The sequence below is a fragment of the Pelodiscus sinensis genome, chromosome 6, assembly GCF_049634645.1.
Source record: "Pelodiscus sinensis isolate JC-2024 chromosome 6, ASM4963464v1, whole genome shotgun sequence".
NCBI lineage: Eukaryota > Metazoa > Chordata > Testudines > Trionychidae > Pelodiscus > Pelodiscus sinensis.
This window is the reverse complement of record NC_134716.1, coordinates 3,659,359-3,681,254: the sequence shown is the minus strand read 5'-3', so window position 1 is coordinate 3,681,254 and position 21,896 is coordinate 3,659,359. Positions and strand designations below refer to the sequence as shown.

At 44.1% G+C, this 21,896-nt stretch overlaps 1 protein-coding gene across 5 annotated transcripts in view; it reads right to left on the bottom strand.

Moving 5' to 3' along the window:
- Positions 1–21,896, bottom strand: part of DNAH6 (dynein axonemal heavy chain 6) — a 145,513-nt gene that overhangs the window by 3,250 nt on the left and 120,367 nt on the right. For 4 of the 5 annotated variants that reach the window (XM_075931311.1, XM_075931313.1, XM_075931312.1 and 1 more), the window contains 6 exons: positions 16,622–16,741; positions 13,304–13,425; positions 8,827–8,956; positions 7,059–7,186; positions 3,076–3,261; positions 916–988 (listed from right to left, as the gene is read on the bottom strand). In XM_075931311.1, coding sequence (XP_075787426.1) covers positions 916–988; positions 3,076–3,261; positions 7,059–7,186; positions 8,827–8,956; positions 13,304–13,425; positions 16,622–16,741 — 759 coding nt within the window. Of the gene's footprint in view, positions 1–915; positions 989–3,075; positions 3,262–7,058; positions 7,187–8,826; positions 8,957–13,303; positions 13,426–16,621; positions 16,742–21,896 lie in introns of those variants that run through there. The other variant, XR_012904573.1, reaches the window with a different exon arrangement.

Here is a 21,896-nt window from a genome sequence, read left to right as displayed (position 1 = left end):
TTTCAGTTCTATGACAGTATTTTAACTTTTAACCCTGACTTGTGATGAAAATAAATGCTGAAATATCTGAATGTCCCACGGAAAGGACATTTTCACTTGGCTCTACTCTCCACACCTCGCCTGCTGAACTGAAAAACTGCAAGCTAACCGAATACCCCGTTAGCTATGACTACTGTGTGAAAAATGTTGGAAACATGCAAACTTGCACACAGGCCCGTGGAACCCTGTATCTTAGCGGCAGACAAGAGGGAGGTTTTATAATCGGAAGTGTTGCAATTATTAACTCTACTCTGGAACCAAGGAAGCAAAGCGATCACTGTGCTCTCGGTAATAATTATTTATAGTGTGTGACAACAATCTGGATGCTTTCCCCGCCTACTTGAAAACAAATCAAACTGTGTTCATTTACATGTATTTTCTTTCTTTACTTGTATTCTGATGAAATACTGTCCTTCAGCTTTCTGGGATTCGGCTGCTGACAGGGCCACGAGACCTCTCTCTTTCAGGAGAGAAAAAGTATCAGGTTGGGTGACGTTGTTTCCAATCTTTGGGTTCAGCTCCAGTGAGGGGGCAATTAGCAAAGACTTCCCTCCTATACATATGTTTCCTCTTGCAGAGCTAAGGCTTGGAAAGACCATTCCCTCCAGCCTCTCTGCATGTGTATTAAAGCCAAAGGGCAGAGCCAAAGAGGGCTTCAGACTCTTCTGCTTCTCTGTCTCATACAAAGGCTCATAACTCAGCCCATTTTCAGCTACATGCAAAGGAGGAAGTCCTGGAAAACATAGGCAGGTGGTGGGGGCACCCACAGACCTAGCAACTTGGTGTCCCGGCACTTTTTGTTTTGTAGAGCAGGCAACAGGTTTTAGGCATATACATTACTGAGACTGATTTTTTTTTTTTTTTTTTTTTTTTTACCTGTCAGAAATCCTTGTGGAAAAAAGAAACCAGAGATCCAGAAAGACTTCGGTTGTCCCCTTCGGAGCCAGGACTAGAAGCAGAACATGTTAGTGTATATTATGCAGTAAAATAGAAATGTGACATTTCCTAGGGTACGTCTACCTCATTCCAGGAGGAATAACAGGTAGTTCGAACTAGGGCTTTATTTCAAACTACCGGGTGCCTGCCACGTGTAGACACGGGCATTTAGTCCGGACTTGTAAATTTCAAAAAATGGTGACTGGCCGGGAAGATGCAAATCAAGCACGGGATATTTAAATCCCAGGCTTGGTTTACAACTTTGAATGCCTACATTAGCTTCCCTAGTTCGAACGAGGGGGCTAGTGTAGACGTACCCCTAGATATTTCCATCGAGGGCAAATTCAACTTGCTGTAAATGGGCCCAACCTCACTGAATTCAATGGTGGCCACAAAGAGCAGAGCTGAGTTTGGTCCCAAGACCAGACCTCTCCCCCCACGAGATTCAAACCATGGAGGACTGAATCTTTACCTCATTATTGTATGGGAAAAAAGCTCTTTTACAACAGAGAGCTCCCTTTTGCTCTCCACTTATGAAGTATGCTTGCGACAGCTGGCTCCTACAGCAGATATCATTAAAATCTTGTCAAACTGCCTCTGAGAAATAAATAATGTAGCATAGTATTTGTACTGTTCCTTAGATTTTCCCTGTGGCATGCACAGGGAAATACAGGGAACACTGCAAACACTGAGTTAACCACCTCGGTGTCTCAAAGACTAAGTGGCAAGGTTTTACGAGTGACCAGTATGTCTCCAGAATGGATCGGCCCAAGTCCCCCAGTCCTAACACCAGCTGGCTTTGCAGTCAAATCAGAGTGAGGCCTAAGCCTTGAAATTGGGATCCAGGTCTCAAAGCTCCCAGAGTGGTAATGACCACACGCCCAGCTGCCACGTAGAACCCTGCCAGTAGGTGCGTGGCATCCTAGCTGGCCTACTGTGGTGAAAACTAAAGTGGAAAAAATAACATGTCTACACAAATGATTGGAAGGAAGGAAAAAGTGCAGAGTTCAGGTCTGCAAAGCAGTTGCAATCTCATCTGCCTGCTCAGTTCTTAAGCAACTCTTCTGAAGAGCTCTCCATTATGTAATGTGTCAAGGCCTCTTGGCCCCCTCTGAAGATTGGCTGTTCGAAGGTCGAAGGGGTTGTGGGAAGGGAGCGCTAAGCCTGCTATTACTAGTACCAGCCTGCAGAACCGGTGAAGCCAGGGTGAGAGAGCAGGAGTAAGTGTAAGGTGGAGAGCGGGAAACCACTACCTTGCCTATTTGTGACTGCTTGAGACCATGTGTCTGGAAATGGCCAATGGACAAGACCAGCATTTGGGTGTGGGTGACCTCTTGCCCATTCATCTGGGATTTCTGGGAGTGCTACATGCTGTACAGCAGCAGTTCTCAAAGTGCGGTCCATGAACCACTAGTACAACGTGATCATCTTGCAGTAGGACCACAGGCTTGGGACTCACCCCTCTCACGCAGCAGGGAGCCTGCAATGGCGCTCCAGCCCCCTCACCCCATGAGGTTGGAGTGCCAATACCGGTTTCCCACTGTGTGTGTGGAGGGGGAAGGGGGGAGTGAGCCTTGGGAGCTGGATCTAGCGTGTGGGGGAAGGAAGTGGCTACATGCGCTACCGCTTCCCTTCCCCTGGCTGGGGGAACCTGGAGGTTTTCCCCACTGCTCCCATTGGCCAGAATCATGGCCAATGGGAGCAGTGGGGGGTGGTGCCTGGGAGCAGTGGGAGGCATAGAGTCAAGTAAGTGCTCCTGATCCCCCTCATGCCCAGACCCCATACCTCCATCACCTTCACAAACCCCCTCCCGCCGAAAGCCTGCACCTCCACACCGCTGCTTCACTCTCCCTCCCATGCAGATCCTCTCCTGCACACATTTTGTTACCATGGGTGGTTGGCTGGTGGTCCACAGAAAGGTCTGCGTTGAGTGGGGTGGGCCATGGGCCAAAGAGTTTGAGACCCACTGCTGGATAGGTTTCATTTTAAAATTCCAGTGGGAGGGTTGGGCCAAACTCCTTTTCAAGCTTCTGGAATGACCAAATTCAGCCCCTGTCCATGGACCTGGCATGCCACCTCAGCATAAGGCAATTTACTTACATCTACAAAGGCTATCCTGAGCACGAGGTCTTTTACCCAGCCACCTAACGGCTTCAGAGAAGGATAGGCTGCATCGGCCCACAGGGTGGGAACTTGGTTGTTAAGAAAACTGCTGTATACTTTCTCCATCTCTTCCGACATCACCACAAAACCAGCAATAGCTTTGTTGAGGGTTTCTAAAGAGCTCTGGAAAATAAAAATGCTATCATGTACCAAACCATAAGTGCCTTTATTGCAGCTGCATTTTTGCAATGGCTATTATGAGAATTGCAGATCCCATAAGCTTGATCTAAAATGGCCTTTAAGTGAGTATGTGGGTATGTCTACACTACCCCGCTAGTTCGAACTAGCGGGGGTAATGTAGTCATCCGCAGTTGCAAATGAAGCCCGGGATTTGAATTTCCCGGGCTTCATTTGCATGAAGCCGGCTGGCGCCATTTTTAAATGCCGGCTAGTTCGGACCTCGTGCCGCGCGGCTACACGCGGCACGGACTAGCTAGTTCGGATTAGAAGCCTAATCCGAACTAGCTAGTCCGTGCCGCGTGTAGCCGCGCGGCACGAGGTCCGAACTAGCCGGCATTTAAAAATGGCGCCGGTCGGCTTCATGCAAATGAAGCCCGGGAAATTCAAATCCCGGGCTTCATTTGCAACTGCGGATGACTACATTACCCCCGCTAGTTCGAACTAGCGGGGTAGTGTAGACATACCCTGTGTGACCATGATCATAAACAGTTAAACCAAATTCACTGAGCGCTGACAACTGCCAAGCTAAAATCTGGGTTGATGGGGTGCTAAGAGCTTGTTCCTGACAACCTCCACATGCATAGCCATACATAGTCTCGATTCCCAGAGTTGGTCATTAAGAGAAATGACGGAAGGTTTAGAAAACATAAGCTATGAGGGAAGACAGAAAGAACAGAGCGGCTACGTCTACACTGGCGCATACACTTCAAAGTAGGAATAAGAGATCCTCCGGAAAAGGGCTTTATTCCGGAGGATCGGGCCAGTCTAGACGCTTTTTTCCGGCTTTTCCCCAAGCCGGAAAAAAGCGGTGGACATCTTTATTTAAATCTCGTGGGGGATATTTAAATCCCTCGCGGATTTCCCTATTATGAAGTTTAAAATTAGCACGCCCCTTTCAAAAAAGGGGCCAGTGTAGACGTAGCCAGCTTGTTTAGTCTGGAAAAGGGAAGACTGAGAGGGGACATGATAGCAGCTTTCAGGTATCTAAAAGGATGTTACAAGGAGGAGGAGGGAGAAAAATTGTTCTCCTTGGCTTCTGAGGATAGGACAAGAAGCAATGGGCTTAAACTGCAGCAAGGGAGGTTTAGGTTGGACATTGGGAAAAAGTTCCCAACTGTCAGGGTGGTTAAACACTGGAATAAATTGCCTAGGGAGGTTGTGGAATCTCCATCACTGGCGATATTTAAGAGCAGGTTGGATACATATTTTGTTAGTCTATAAAGTGCTACCAGACCATTTGTTGTTTTTTCAGACTCTGTGGTTTCTCTGGCATTTGGGAGAAAGTCACTGAGTTTCTAGCACTGTCAGAGGCAGAAAAAGCAATGCAGAGGAAAAGGCAGCATCTCTCTCCCCTCCCTTCCGGTCCTCTGGCTGCTGAGGAATGAACATAGAGCATAAGAACAGAGATGCTGGGTCAGACCAAAGGTCCATCTCTCTATAAATTGAGGCAGTGGCAGTCTCTCTTGGCTGACGTTAGAGATTATCTATAATCAAACTTGACTCAAATGTTGCCAACCACCAATAAATTTGTGGGAAACGAGAGTAAAAATTTCCTGTCAGTCAAATCCATTAAGAAATGATCTGTCTGCAACTGTGCTGTGATCTTGTTAGACCTGTTTTCTTATTTTGCCCTCTTCCTTCCTTCTCCAAAGTTATGGAGTATTCTCAGCAGGGAGTTCAAAAAAGATTAAACTAGCCAAAAAAAAAAAAAAAAGCTCTCCACTCACATGCGAAAAACCTTACACACAGTGAGAGATGGATCAGAGAAACGAATGCAAGAAACGGTGATTAGACATAGGTTGTTTGGGAAAGTTTGAATGCGTTACATTGGGGTGGCCAATAAGTGGCTAGTGGGAGCAATGTGGTTCACTAGGGTTACCCGCTGGCAGACCACCAGCCACTAGCAGCTCCCATTGGTTGGAGATCACTCTTCCCTGCCAATGAGAGCTGCAAGACGTGGCGTGGAGCGGGACACTGCTTCCTGCAGCTCCCTTTGGCCAGGACCAGCAATCCACGGCCAATGGGAACTGCAAGCAAACATATCTGTGGATGTGCAGGTAAATAAAGCACCAGTGGCCTGCCAGAGGCTAACCCTGGTGAACTGTGTCTGGTCTATAGGCCACTTTTTGCCCACCCTGGATTATATTCTCCATAGTCAGGCCAACATTTCCATCCATGGGCACCTCACGTTAGATTTCTACATACGTGATTTCTGAAGGGCTCAATGATCTTCATCTCCAATTGACTTACGTTTGACTGACTTAGCACCTTGGGAAATTTCTCATGGCTAAATTTGCAGTTGTGTGTGCAGCTCACCTTTATAACTGCATGTTTGGGACACAAATTTCCGTGTGTATTTAAAAAGATGCCTTGAAATCTTTACTACGTCACTGCAAAATAATAGGGAAAAGGCAACGGGGTATAGCATAAAGGGGTGCACTGAAAGCACACTGTCATTCCCCAAAATATCTGCTCAAGGAGCTCTCAGATTCAGTTCCATTCCAAAATCATTAAAAGAATTCAAGTTCAGATGACTGTCTGCACCAAAAAGCTCTTTACAGTGGTATACCAATTAGGAAAGTCTACCCTCTTTGCCAGTTTTATGCTCCATGTTTTACAAAAATATCTCCATTTTAGGAGCAGAGCTACAGAAGATTTCATAGAATACTAGGACTGGAAGGGAACTCAAGAGTTCATTGAGTCCAGTCCCCTGCCCTCATGGCAGGACCAAATACTGTCTAGACCATCCCTGATAGACATTTATCTAACCTACTCTTAAATATCTCCAGAGATGGAGATTCCACAACCTCCCTGGGCAATTTATTCCAGTGTTTGACTACTCTGACCGTTAGGAACTTTTTCCTAATGTCCAACCTAAACCTCCCTTGCTGCAATTTAAGCCCATTGCTTCTTGTTCTATCCTCAGAGGCCAGGAAGAACAAGTTTTCTCTCTCCTCCTTTTGACACTCTTTTAGATACCTGAAAACAACTATCATGTCCCCTCTCAGTCTTCTCTTTTCCAAACTAATCAAGCCCAATTCGTTCAGTCTTCCTTCCTAGGTCATGTTCTCTAGACCTTTAATCATTCTTGTTGCTCTTCTCTGGACCCTCTCCAATTTCTCCACATCTTTCTTGAAATGTGGCGCCCAGAACTGGACACAATACTCCAACTGAGGCTAATCAGTGCAGAGTAGAGCGGAAGAATGACTTCTCGTGTCTTGCTCACAACACACCTGTTAATGAATGTCCTGTTGAAGGATACTGGCTCAGTAAGGGAATTAAATCACACACTGACCACTGAAATAGATCCGGCTCCCCATGCCAGAGAGGTTGTTTCCAGTTGAGCCAATTAAGGGGGCTGCAAACACGGATTGCAATTCAGCAAGGGCACAGCTGAAAGGAGAATTATAGAGTGATGCTAACGGGAAGGAGGGTCTCCTGCAGAAGATGTTGGCTGCTCAAGTAGCAGGAATGGACAGTACCTCAGTGTGTTTGGGGTTTGCTCTGTGTGTTAATAAAGAAGCCAGCCCCCAAGAAGGGCTGTGAGTGGTAAGGGAGTCTGTGTGTAAGAGCCCTGCAGAAGGGGACAACCGGTGCAAGGCACTGCTGGCCACGAGGGAGTGGTTGGAGTGTGAAAGAGGACTAATTGAATTAAAACCGAACCCACTGAAGAATTGTTTGTGCTATAGTGCTACAGAACAGGGGCACTCAACGGAAAGTAATTTAACTGAGCCTCGTACTCTTAGCAACTCGAGCAGGTTGTTGAACCGATCCACTTCTTGTCCAAGTACAGTAGTTAACGAGTCCACACGTCCTTTGTCATCCTTGACAAAAAGGCTTTCTGAAGCAGTGTCTAAGTCCAGTTTTCCTGCAATGGAAATGCTCGATTATCGCTCGGAAAGTTCTGGTGTCACTCCAGCGCAGGAAGAAGAGGAACAATGTTTCCTCAACCAGGGAACTGCTATTTCCTTCTCGGTGAGCTTGGTCTCTAAGTACACCTCTGCTGGGGAGCTCCCCAGGGATTGGTTGGAAAAAATACCTGCTTGCTTCCACCCCATTTTCTGGAGAAGCTGCGTCGTTGCTGTGTTTGCTACAGCAGCCTCAGGTCCCATGTCACCTTCACCATGCCCATCCACCCTCACACAGGGAGAATGAACGATGGATCACTGAGCGGCGCATCCACCAGTCCAACTCCCCTTCTGAATCTCCGATGAGCACCGATGTGCAGGGAAGCCTGGGTAGAACTAGGATCTGTGCCCTCGAGTCACCCAAAATCTTCCCTAGGGCAGACACAGCAGGACTACAGGCAAGCCAGTGCCCTCCACGCCGTCACAGGACGGACACGGTTTGTCCTTAACCATACATTACACTTGGACAAAAAAGGCTCCACTGGTACAAATCAGCCGGACCAAAGTCAGCGGAATGGGGCCAGTTATCCCAGCTGAAGATCTGGCCCCTTGTTGTTAGATCAAATCTGATGCTCCTGATGGTGCTGTTGTTTAACATGCAGCTCTACGAGCATGAAAACAGTTCACCCAACACAGAGTTTGCAAACGACGTTTTGTACAAATGTACGTTAGTAAGACAGATTTCCAGAATACACACTCTAAAATCAAGACAGTCCACCTCTCTCCAAACCGAAACCACTAAACCATTTGACATTAAAAACGTATTGAAACACATTCTTTTCAAAATGGGAACAAATGAAACATCTTCACAATGATTATGGAGCAAAGAGTTTTAGTGATATTTCGCTAGCTGGGCCAAGAGTTTGTTTCCTAAACACTACATGCAGATAATTGCATCTGAAGTGTTTGCATATTAATGGCACAATGATGCATAATTTAAAAAACGGTAATTATTGTACAAGGATTTAACAGTCACAACCATTCCCCCAGCTCGGAAGCACATTATTATGGGGAAGGCTATCTGAACACTGCATTTATATGCAATAGCTAAATCTCAAAACACCCGGTGTGCCCTAACCCTGCCATCAGACCCTCGTGAGATGGCCCTTCTGCCTGCCTGAAATCCACACTGAAGTCAATCCAATTTGGTGTTTGTATAAGAGCCAGCCAGCATAGAATTCCATTGACTTGCGGTTAAGTGACTCCCTGTGCAGGTTTGATTGCAGGATGGGGCCTATTACCTCTTAAAACTTCCGGCGCCCATGTGGCAAGGTGAACTGCAGCCAATGGAAGCCGTGAGGCTCTGTGGCTACGGACACGTTAAGTAAATGAAGCGGAATGGGCCCGCTGATTTAAAGTACAGGATATTTTGATCCATTTTAACAAGTTTGGTTTACATGGAGTCCCTAGTAGTTTTATTGCATCAGGGTAGAAATACATTCACATCTGAGATCATCAGTGATAATGGTTTTCCTCTGTAGCGAATTGTGCAAACGGTTCTTCGTCAATGAAAACAAACAAACGAGCAAACAATTTCCCCAAACGCTATTATGTATAAGAAGAAAGATTGGGGAAAAACACATTAACAATGCTTCCCTACCAGACAGTTTTGTCAAGATAGTGCTAGCCAGCTCTTGAACAATTTCATCATTGCTTTTGCCTGATCCTTGTGCAGTTGATCTTGGCTGAACTTCAAGCATGGTTGTGATTAAAGTGCTTGTCTCTTTACGCTGCAAAGAGAGAAACAAAGAAGCAGTGATCCTTTCTCAATTTTCCACCACAAGTATTACTTGATTCTGAATAGAAACAACTAACCAGCAAGGTTTAATTCCTTCCAAGGAACATTTTATAATTTGTTCATGATATTTTTATTCTGGAATTTACTTGAAAAAGGAATAGATATCTAAATAGGAGTTTGCTCTGTTTCTAGGTGGCTTATTTTACCAGCTATTGTTACCATAAGAAAAAAGTCTCCATAATCACTGAATGCATTATTTTGAGTCAATATATATAAAAGAAAAAACCCCTAGAAAACATAGGTGTCATTTGTTTCAAGCTCTTTCACTTGTAAAATGCATCCATTCCACTGCACTGAATTCCAGACCTTTGATGCTGTTTGAATTCAGTATAAACATTTACAATTTGATAAAAACCATTCATGGGTCTTTTCCCCACTGACCTATCTAAAGGTAACTATAATTTTTAGTGCTTTCTATGGAAAGAAGTGTGAAATGGGCATTTTTCTCAGTACATTTCTAACTGAGCTCATTAGACTTCCTGTAAGACATACTGAATAAGACTATAAAGTTAAGAGAATCGAGTTAAAATTTTAATGTTTTTAATTATCTTAGTATTGGAAGTTATAAAATATCTACTTCAATCCCGTAGGACCAGTCTATTATATAATGTGTTGTTTTTAGGTGGTGTGATAGTCTATTGCTTTTATGGTGTTGTGTTGTAAGTTTATTGCTACATTAGTCTAGTTTTTACAATTATTAGAATATATTATGGGCAAAAGTGGATTTTTTTTAATTCAATGCGTATGACCTACAAAAGATAAGACAGACAAAAGATATTCCAGTTCAAAAGTTGCTTCTGCAAAAATGCAGTAGATATGAACTTCATACAGAAACTGAGATATGTTTTGATCTTTTTTCATGTAGAATTGAAATGGAAAATATTAAAACTCTTTGTTTTGGGGGCTGACAAAAGTGTGCTGCATGTGGGAGAGACAGTGTGCAGCTGAGCTTTACAAAGCAGCCAGGGGACTTAACCACTTAACTGCTACTAAATTAATGAAAAATCATTGTTACAGTAGCACATTGGAGTTACCCATCAAGATCAAAGCCCTGTCATGCTAGCTGCTGTACATGTGTATCACAAGAGACAGTCTCTCTCCAGAAGAGCTCTCAGATAATTCTAAGGGTGGGAGAAAGGAAGTATTATTTACAGACACAAAGGAAACAAAGACACAGGGGGTATGTCTACACTACAGAGTTAGTTCGAACTAACTTAGTTCGAATTAGTTAATTCGAACTAAGCTAATTCGAACTAACGCGTCTAGAACTAAAAACTAGTTCGAATTAGCGTTTTGCCAATTCGAACTAGCATGTCCACATTGAGTGGACCCTGAACAGGGCTTAAGGATGGCCGGAAGAAGTGCCGGCAGGGCATCAGAGGAGGACTTAGAGCATGGAGATGCTGTTTCAGGCTAGTCGAGGGCTGAGCTTAAAGGGTCCCGACCCCCACCCCGGACAGACAGTTCTCAGGGGTGCCCCGCTTGAAAACCAGTCCTGGCTTGGAGTGCCCGGACTGCCCACACTGGGCACATCACACCACTCGGCCATCAGACCGGCTGCACTTGCCGCAGGCTGCCATCTGGGGAGAGGGGGCAATTGGGGGGCTGCAGGAGAGCTTCCACCCCGAGAAGCCTGCAGAGCCAGCCCAGTCCTCCCCATCGGGGGCTCGTGCCCCATTCCTCCCTCACCTCCTTCCACTTACCCTTCCCTAGCCCCCCTTCCTGATGTACAAAATAAAGATAACGTTTCTTCCAACATTGACTCTGTCTTTATTGAACAAAAGTGGGGGAGACTGGGAAAAGGAGGTGGGAGAGGGGAAGAGAAAGGCTGGGAGAGGGGAGGGCAACTAACATGATCAGGGGTTGGGAACAGGTCCCAGATGAAGAGAGGCTACAGAAACTGGGACTGTTCAGCTTAGAAAAGAGGAGATGGAGCAGGGACAGGATAGAGGTCTCTAAAAGCAGGGGTTGGGTGGAGAGGGTGCATTCAGAAAAGTTCTTCCTGAGTTCCCATAAAGAAGGACTAGAGGACACCAAAGGAAAGGAATGGGTAGCAGGCTTGAAACTAGTAAGAGAAAGTTGTTGTTCTTGACAAAGCAAATAGTTAACCTGTGGAACTCCTTGCTGCAGGAGGCTGTGAAGGCTACAACTAGAACAGAGTTGAAAGGGAAGTGAGATCAAGTCATGGAGGTTGGGTCCATGGAGTAGTCTTAGCCAGGGGGTAGGAGTGGTGTCCCTGCCCAAGGTTTGTGGAAGGCTGGAGAGGGATGGCACGAGACAAATGGCTTGGTCACTGTCTTCGGTCCATCCCCTCCAGGGTCCCTAGGGTTGGCTGCTGTCGGCAGACAGGCTACTGAGCTAGATGGACCTTTGGTCTGACCCAGTACGGCCATTGTAAGCTCAGGGTCGGGGGTCTCAGTGGACCCCCTTGATTTTCATGCACACCTGCTCCTGGGTGGCCAGGCTGGCAGCTCTCCTGCCCTAGACGGCCACTTTCCTGTGCCTAGTGCAGAGATCGTTGACAAGGTCCACGATGTCTGCACTAGCCCAGGAAGGTGCCCGCCTCTTGCGGTCCCAGGCAAGCTCCCGGGAGCCGCCAGCTTGGTCCCGGGAAGAGGGGGTGGGCTGGGGGACATCGGGTGGGTGGCTCTGTGCCGTGCCAGGTGCAGGGTCTGCTGGCTGGGTGCTGGCAGGCTTGCACCTGGCACGGGCACCGTAGCCAGCCCGTGCCCCTTTAAGGAGTCCGGGGCCAGGAGGGGGGCAATAGAGTTTCCTTGGTGTTGGCCAGAGTGGCCACCAGGGAAACCTGGGGAGGGCTAGCCTCCCACTAGTTCGAATTAAGGGGCTACACACCCCTTAATTCAAACTAGCTAGTTCGAACTAGGCTTAATCCTCGTAAAATGAGGTTTTCCTAGTTCGAACTAAGTGCTCCGCTAGTTCGATTTAAATTCGAACTAGCGGAGCGCTAGTGTAGCACCTATGAATGTTAGTTCGAACTAACGTCCGTTAGTTCGAACTAACATTGTAGTGTAGACATACCCAGGGAGATTAAGTGACTTGCCTAAGGTCACCAATTCTTTGACGGAGCCAGAAACTGAATCCAGATGACTTGAGTCCCACCCATATGTCTCTAAATCCTCTAGTCAGCTTTCAAAATTTCAACCATGCTATTCAGCTATTTTTAATGAGTGCTTGTAACTGTGTAATGCTGTGCTGCCTAGACTTATGAGACTGGCACTTTATAGAATCATAGAATCATAGAATCATAGAATAATAGGACTGGAAGGGACCTCGAGAGGTCATCGAGTCCAGCCCCCTGCCCTCAAGGCAGGATCAAGCTCCGTCTACACCATCCCTGACAGATGTCTATCTAACCTGTTCTTAAATATCTCCAGAGAGGGAGATTCCACTACCTCCCTTGGCAATTTATTCCAATATTTGACCACCCTGACAGTTAGGAATTTTTTCCTAATGTCCAATCTAAACCTCCCCTGCTGCACTTTAAGCCCATTACTCCTTGTCCTGTCCTCAGAAACCAAGAGGAACAAATTTTCTCCTTCCTCCTTGTGACACCCTTTTAGATATTTGAAAACCGCTTTCATGTCCCCTCTTAATCTTCTTTTTTCCAAACTAAACAAGCCCAGTTCATGAAGCCTGGCTTCATAGGTCATATTCTCTAAGCCTTTAATCATTCTTGTCGCTCTTCTCTGTACCCTTTCCAATTTCTCCACATCTTTCTTGAAATGTGGCGCCCAGAACTGGACACAGTACTCCAGCTGAGGCCTAACTAGTGCAGAGTAGAGCGGCAGAATGACTTCACGAGTTTAGATGTATTAAAACTTAGGCTCCTTCCCTAGAGGTACCCAAACAAACTTCCAGAATTCTAATCATACATGTTCTGAACAGGTTGTCAGTATTTCTTCAAAGCTCTCCTCAGCCTCATCAGGAATTAGAGTGTTCCATGAGAAGGGGCTGATTTGTGTAAAACTAAGGACAGAATCAATGTCAATAAATAACAGTCCAGCTTAAATCATGGTGCACATCATTAAAATGCAGTTTAACAGGAAACAGGTTAAAGAAAACATTCTGGATTCCTCTACCTAATATTACATCTGAAGGAAAATATCTAACAAGTAGGGGTGGATTGCCTAACAATTCCTGCTTGTTATTTCTGTTTAACAGACTATAATTACTAAATCCAATTCTTCCTTTAAGCTATAAAGTATTATTGATTTCATACTATTAATTTAGAACATGTATTTAAGAAAAGCCTACAAACCTGGAAAGCCAAATTAGCGTTCTCATGCATTCCAAATATTTCTGGGTCATCGATCAAAGGAAGATTTTCAATATAGTCTTTAAAATCTTGCAAACTATCAGCCAGAGGGGCAAAATATACACCTGTTACACAAATGCACATACAGACTCCATGTTAAAATGCTTTATTGTGAGCAAAACTGTACAGTAATGTCAAAATGTATGTATTGTATACTATTGGTGAAAAACTTAAGTTACTGAACACACACCCAAAGAAGTAAAAGAATTCACCACATAAATCGTCAATATGAAGACACTTTAAAATACATCCAAATGTAACTTTTTCATAATGAGTAGCAGGCATATATCAGATTCCAACACTCTACAATTGTTAGAGGCAGAATTTTACAAAGGTACGCCCAAAATCTCACATGTTCGCATTTTATATTAGCGAGTCTTAGCATTTCAGAGGAACTAGAACTTTTGAAGCCAACAGGTTCCCCACTCTTATATTTTGGAACTGAAAAGCAACTGGATTTTATTGCCTGAGGAAACAATGTAAAAACAGGAGCAGGATATGAGATGTTGCTTGGTATGCTCCATAGACAGCACAAACCCTATTTAAAATAAAAAGACTCAAATGGCGTTCAGAGGCTTGATGGGTGAGCTAAAAACCTTTCAAGTGGCAGCTCACACTGATACACTGAACCTCACGTTCACTCCTGACTGGCCTTCCAGCTCCCTGCTGGGTCATTACAGCGCTTTTCTTCTTTGGAGGCTTGTAGCTACTTAGCCATTTACACCGCTGGGACTAAACCGACTCATGAGTAATTGCCATCTGTTGAGAGCACGGAAGAAGGCAAGCATGGTGTAGCTGAGATAAAAGTGCTAGACTGAAGTAAGAGCAGTCTGTCACTGGCCTGTGATGGATATTCAGCAAACTGAAACTGAATTCCCTTCTCCGCTCTCCCTCGTCTTCCAGGACAGTGCATACGTGGGGACTGGAACAAACACCAAAATATGGGATTGCAGTTGTGTGTACAGGATAGAGCAGAAGGATGATGGGGTGGCAGCATGTCTGAAAACCTGCTCCCCATTAGCAGGTGCTGTTCCTGCACAGAAATGGTGAAGTGGGTTCTAGTGACTCTGAGACATCAGTGTGAGGCAGAGAACCATCCAACAAGAAAGGTAGAAGAACCCTTCTGGAGAGGGGGTAAGTGGAGCAGTCCTGCCAAAAAGGAATCTGAGGAATAGCCCAGCTCAAGGAGAAGATGAAAACTGAACTGTATGGGCTTGGCTCTTCATTACACTCTGCCTTGTGGACTCATTTGCAACAATGCAAAGGTGGCGTAAAATGTTCCCAAATTAGTGCAAAATGTCCCTCTGATCAACTCTTAGTTTAACAACCTGGTCACTTATTTCAGGCAGAGAATGCTGACAACATGCCATGCTTGTGGACATGGAATCCCTCTCAAATATCTGTTGAACATGGTGCTATGCAGCTTTTCAATGTTCAAGGGGAAGCAATAGAGTTCCCAATTCTCCCTGAAGATGCCCAGGGTATTAGTATCAGCAGGATACAAGGACTCACTGGGAATGATAAATCCTGCAGAAATATTTGAATTGTCTTGGTTGTGCAAAACTTTTAGCTAAGATCTCTAAGTCCTTTAATGAGGCTAGTTTTGGTAAGAACTTTAAAGTACTGGTCTCATCAGTGAAGAGACTCTGATAATATAGCAGTTCTAGGTTTATCATCTCTCAGTCATTGCCAGATCAGATACGCTCAATTCACAAGTAAAATGATATTTTTTTCTAATCTGCCATTCACCCTAGAATATGTCAAGATGGAGTCTCTCACACTGTCACCTTCCACAAAGGTTTTGCAGGTCAAATTCTACCCTCAAATGCAAATGCACAAGCATTTTGTATTCAGATTATGCCCCTGAAGATGCCTGGGCAACTGCGTTGTCTTCTATGGGTTTCCTCAAATTTAATTTATTGGATATTAGTAAAAAATCTGCCCATGTGTCAGTCCTCTCTTTTTAACAGGAGGTAGCATCATCTACAGTATAGTACTAGACAGGAAGTCAGAAGCTGGATTTTATTTCCTGTGGGTCACAGTGTGACCCAGACCACTTATGAGCTCCCATTTGGAGTGCTGGATTTTTAAATGTTCAAATTATGATGGGCCCTTGTCAGAACCACAGGAGATGCGTGGGGTAAGCACTTGTGAAACTTTAACCCTTGCTCTCTCTCTCTTTCAGTTTCCCTGTCTGTAAAATGGAGATAGAATGCATTGCAAAGAATGATACACATTGTTAAGAGCTGTAAGTTAGAAGCACTAACAGTTATTTGTATTAATTATGTTGGCTCAGCAGTGCTAACAAATACTAAATAGGAGCAAAACTAATCTTGTCACTACGTTCAACAGCTATAACTCTTTATACATACCGTGGGACTAATTGTCTTTTTGCTTGCACTAGAGTAAATCATGAGTAACTCCATGGCAGTCAATGGGGCTACTCTAATGTAAAACTAGTGCAAGAAGATAATTGGGCACAAGGATCCAAGTAGGAAGGCAATATTTTACATAGTGAATTTTCAGAGAATAACAATACTCTAAGGCAGGGGTGAGCATTAAGACAGTGATGGTTCACCAGGCTTAACCCCTGGCGGCCCACCATCACTATATTCACCTGTACCTCCATAGGTACAGGCGATTGCAGCTCCCTTCGGCTGTGAATCACCATTCCTGGCCAATGGGAGCTGCGGGAAGTGGGGAGGAATGAGACACTGTTTCCCACAGCTCCCATTGGCCAGGAACAGTGATCCATGGCCAATAGGAATTACAGTTGCCTGTGCTTGAGAAGGCATAGATAAATAAAGTGGTGGCAGCCTGTTAGGGGCTAATCCTGATGAACTAGATCTGACCCACAGGCCAATATTTGCCCCAAACTGTTAAAAGGAGTCCCCAAAAACCTTAGACAGTCCATGGCAGAGCTCAAGGTTCACAGGTTCTTAAATATTGCAAAGTTTGGGCCAAGAGCTTATTTTTGGAAACTGCACTTCTGGGCCAGAAACTTCGTCTATGGGATTGGAAGGACACACATGACCAATAATGTCCTCTCTGTGCCAAGAGACTTTTTCTCAATTAAAAACTAGGAAGACTTTAATAACTTAGCTTGTTATCCAGTTCTTGGACACACAGAATGAACCAGAATTTTTCTGCCACATAAATATAGAATTAAACACGTAAAACTTTAAAAAAAGGTGAGACAAACATAATTCCAGGTTTTCATTAATGTAAATGGAAACCCTCTATAATTCTAATTGCATTTACCTGACTCAGAATATTTGTAATAATCTTCTAATGTTTCAGGAGCAAAAAACCTCTTTAAGACTGTACGCAGGCATCTCTGATCCCAGGTGTCTGTAACTCGCCCTCCATAAGTAATTTCACCTGTGACAGAGTTTGATTTGTACAGTTTATGATTTCATATAACAATTCATATATAAAAAAGCTTTTACTATTTACAATTTTAACTTTCATCTTCTCTAGAGTCCAAGATAGCATGATTTACCATCTGCATGCACCGTCACGCAATTTGTTGTATATGTATAACTGGACTAACTGTATATGCCAAACAAACATGCAATTGTACACACAATTTACATGGACCATTTTGAACCTGCAAACTCTTGTGCCTTAATATGATAACATAAAATTGGTTACCTGATTATCTCTTTTCTGGGACTCACTTCTGCCCTGATCTACTATGTATTTGAGAGTTTGTCTGACTGTGAGTGTGTCGGTGTGACTGTTTTTTCAAGAACTCGTCCTAAATGGCAAGAGCTAGAACCAACCACCAAATTCAGTAAGGCCAGGGTTTGGTTGTGCCAGGACAATGGGATGTGCCTGGAATGCAATTGTTTCTCAGAAAATGGAAAAGGAAGGCTATATAATGACCAGATGGGGGCAGTAGGGATTATGGGTTGGAAAGTATAATGACCGCAGGGGGGCAGCAAGGGGACAGAGATGGGGACCAGGACAGCTATAACCCCACCGAGGCTGCAAGAGGTAGGAGCGGAGAAAGGGGCAGAGATCTACTATATATTTGGGAGAGTTTGTCTGTCTGTCCCCCAGCCAGGGGACATGCATCCCCCAGCTGTGCCACTGCAGCGGCCATGGAGGGGCACTTCTCACCTGGCCCCAACCTGCTGCGGTGAGAGAGGCCTGGGGGTCTTCCCCCCCCTCCAGAGCAGCCTCATTCCCACCCCAGGGCAACAATTTAAATGAAGAAAAACAAATATTTATTGAGTTAAGGACTTAAGCAATACCGAATCCATCTTCTAAGCCTCAGATATTTGAATGGCAGTTCAGACTATTTTAGGGCCAGTGCTTGGTGCAGCTTCCTGCTGAAGGACTGTGCTGCAGAGCAATGAAGACGAAGCCTGGGGAGCTTTATAAGGGTGTTGAGGGGTGAGCAGGAGGCAGCTTTGCAGGCTTCCTTTTCAGTGGCCTAGGCCTTTTCTGTTCAGAACATCTTCTGCAGTCTGTTTTCCACAGCTCCATATGCACTGGCAACTCACCTGATTCCCCTAGAAACAGTTGAGTTTGAGGCTTTCGGGACCAGACGTTTATGATGAAGGGAGATGAATAGGGATGATGTGTTCCTGAATCAATCAGTTCTCTTAAGACCGATCTGAAGACTCTTCAGATATTTATCAACATCTACCATGTGTTTCTTTGGGTGTTTTAGGTGATGGGTTTTTAAAACAGAACACACATGTGCTAGGAAGCCTGGCCATTTAAAGCTAAGCTATACTTACGTTTTTTTTTTTTAAAAGGAAGGGGTAGAGTTAGGGGGGAGAGAAATGGACCAGGAGAGAAATGGAACTTATAGGTCTGAAACTTGAACTCTGGCAGCATTTCATTCTGCATGAAGGAAAATACAAAACAGAAGAACCAGTGTTCAAAACCGTTGTTAAGGGCCCAAAAGCAAACAATTCCGCTATGTAGGAAAGATAGAAAATATGGCAAAAGACCAGCTTGGCTGAACAAGGAGATCTTGCATGATCTCAAAATAAAAAAGGAGTCATATAAAAAATGGAAACTAGGACAACTAACAAAGGATGAATATAGGCAAGCAACACGGGAATGCAGGGGCAAGATTAGAAAGGCAAAGGCACAAAATGAGATCAAACTAGCTACAGGAATAAAGGGAAACAAGAAGACCTTTTATAAATACATTAAAAGCAAGAGGAAGACCAAGGACAGGGTAGGCCCACTGCTTAGTGAGGAGGGAGAAGCAGTAACAGGAAACTTGGAAATGGCGGAGATGCTCAATGACTTCTTTGTTTCGGTCTTCACCGAGAAGTCTGGAGGTGTGCCTAACGTAGTGAATACAAGCAGAGAGAGGGTAAGTTTAGAAGATAGGATACACAAAGAACAAGTTAAAAATCACTTAGGAAAGTTAGATGTCAGCAAGTCACCAGGTCCTGATGAAATGCATCCCAGGATACTCAAGGAGCTGACAGAGGAGGTATCTGAGCCTTTAGCTATGATCTTTGAAAAATCATGGCAGACAGGGGAGATTCCAGAAGACTGGAAAAGGGCAAATATTGTGCCCATCTATAAAAAGGGGAATAAGAACAACCCAGGAAACTATAGACCGGTCAGTTTAACGTCTGTCCCAGGGAAGATAATGGAGCAGGTAATTAAGGAAATCATATGCAAACACTTGGAAGGTAATAAAGTGATAGGGAATAGCCAGCATGGGTTTGTGAAGAACAAGTCATGCTAAACTAATCTGATAGCTTTCTTTGATAGGATAACGAGCCTTGTGAATAAGGGAGAAGCGGTGGATGTCATATACCTAGACTTTAGTAAGGCATTTGATACGGTCTCGCATGATATTCTTATTGATAAACTAGGCAAATATAACTTAGATAGGGCCACGATAAGGTGGGTGCATAATTGGCTGGATAACTGTAGTCAGAGAGTTGTTGTTAACGGTTCTAAATCCTGCTGGAAAGGGATAACAAGTGGAGTTCCTCAAGGGTCTGTTTTGGGACCCGTACTGTTCAATATCTTCATCAATGACTTAGATATTGGGATAGAGAGTACGCTTATTAAGTTTGCAGATGATACCAAACTGGGTGGGGTTGCGACTTCTTTGGAGGATAGGGACATAATTCAAAATGACCTTAGCAAGTTAGAGAAATGGTCAGAGGTAAACAGGATGAGGTTTAATAAAGAGAAATGCAAAGTGCTCCACTTAGGAAGGAACAATCAGTTCCATACATACAAGATGGGAAGCGACTGTCTAGGAAGGAGCATGGCGGAAAGGGATCTAGGGGTCATAGTGGACCACAAGTTGAATATGAGTCAACAGTGTGATGCTTTTGCAAAAAAAGCAAATATGATTTTAGGTTGTATCAACAGGTGTGTTGTAAGCAAAACTCGTGAAGTCATTCTGCCGCTCTACTCTGCACTAGTTAGGCCTCAGCTGGAGTACTGTGTCCAGTTCTGGGCGCCACATTTCAAGATAGATGTGGAGGAATTGGAAAGGGTACAGAGAAGAGCGACAAGAATGATTAAAGGTCTAGAGAACATGACCTATGAAGCCAGGCTTCGTGAACTGGGCTTGTTTAGTTTGGAAAAAAGAAGATTAAGGGGGGACATGATAGCGGTTTTCAAATATCTAAAAGGGTGTCACAAGGAGGAAGGAGAAAATTTGTTCCTCTTGGTTTCTGAGGACAGGACAAGGAGTAATGGGCTTAAAGTGCAGCAGGGGAGGTTTAGATTGGACATTAGGAAAAAATTCCTAACTGTCAGGGTGGTCAATTATTGGAATAAATTGCCAAGGGAGGTGGTGGAATCTCCCTCTCTGGAGATATTTAAGAACAGGTTAGATAGACATCTGTCAGGGATGGTGTAGATGGAGCTTGGTCCTGCCTTGAGGGCGGGGGGCTGGACTCGATGACCTCTTGAGGTCCCTTCCAGTCCTATGATTCTATGATTCTATGAAAAACCCATCCTCCTTAAACAGAAGTTGATCCAATAAATTATATTATCTCATCTATCTTGCCCCTCTAATACTCTGGAACTGACACAGCTACACCGCCACATATATCCTCCTTAGAAGCATATTAAATAAATGTTCACAAAGTGAACCAAAGGTAATTTTAAGATAATAGGAATTTGGTCCAATAGAACTTTCAAGTAACCTCCATGAAGCTGAAGTATAATCAATTATTTGTAAATACTCATGTAATATATATGGGTGAATGAACAAATCTTTATAACTCAAACTGACAGAATACTTTCAGATACAATTTGTGCCCGAGAAAGGGTTTCACTTAGCAGGCAGGCTTGAAAGCACCTGTATTCATCTCAGAGAATTTACAGTAGTTTTAATCTTCAGCTCGACAAAACAGAGAATAGAATAATGGGGTCTATTTTTCATTTACATTGGAAAAGGATTTTTTGCTACATAGTACAGGTAACTAATGAGGAAAATGTAAAACTAAGCAGAGAGAAACCCGGAATGCTTATATTCACATCGCTACGTTGGGAAGTAACTACTATAACACAATTCTAAGGCTGGAATACTGCAACCAAATTAGAGGGTTTGGTATAAGGGCAAGAATAAGTAAAAATCTATAAACCACCACAAAGCAGATATGTGGAATGCATTTTCACATTTCAGGGGTAATCCAAAGGGACGCGTTTGAGTAAGGGATCAGATATGTTTTGCTTAAACCACCGTGAATGGGTTTCTATTCTGACTTTTCTAGCCAATTTTACTTTTAACAAATACTCTTTGGAAGATGGTTTTTTCCTTCATAATTAATTTTCATTTTTTATATCATAAACTACCATTTTTGTTTTTTTTAACAAATGATGCAAACTCCTTAGCTCAGCTTATCAGCAGAGCAAGGAGGGATATTATTGAAACCATGAAAAAAAATTGCCTTAAATTCCTACATTCAGAAAACTGGACCCACTAAGTTTAAGGAGGAGCTTTGTTAGAAGATATAATTCCTGAGTTTTCAGGTGGATTTACTTGCCCTCAGAGGCTCATAGCAGCCCTCAATTTAGACACTGGCTTTCTGTTTGTTGAGCTACTCTCATCACTGGCCAGCATGGGGAAAAAGGGGAAACCAAACTTCACAGTCTCTGTGGCCTCTCCAAGTGGTAGAGGGTAGGACAAACCCTTGTAGCAAAACCAGTCTCTTTCTAGTTCTGAAATGGGAAGTTGGTGGTGGTGGGAACCCAGGCCTGCCTTTTACACCGGGTTCTAGCCCAGGGTCCTGTAATAGCAGCTGTCTATAATGATTCTAGTAACAGCTGCATGACAGCTGCAAATCCCTGGGCAACTTCCTCACAGCCTTCCCCAATACCTTCCTTACTAGAGGCTCTCCTCCTGGTATTTGCTTGCACTTGGTTCTCCCAGACACTCCACCACATTTACTCTCATCAGCTTCTTCCTCACACACTGCAGTGTAGCTCGAAATAAGATACACAATTTGAGCTACGCAAATTGCATATCTTAGTTTGATCTTATTTTTGAACTAGTTTATTTCGTAATTTGGCACTGTCTACACAGCAC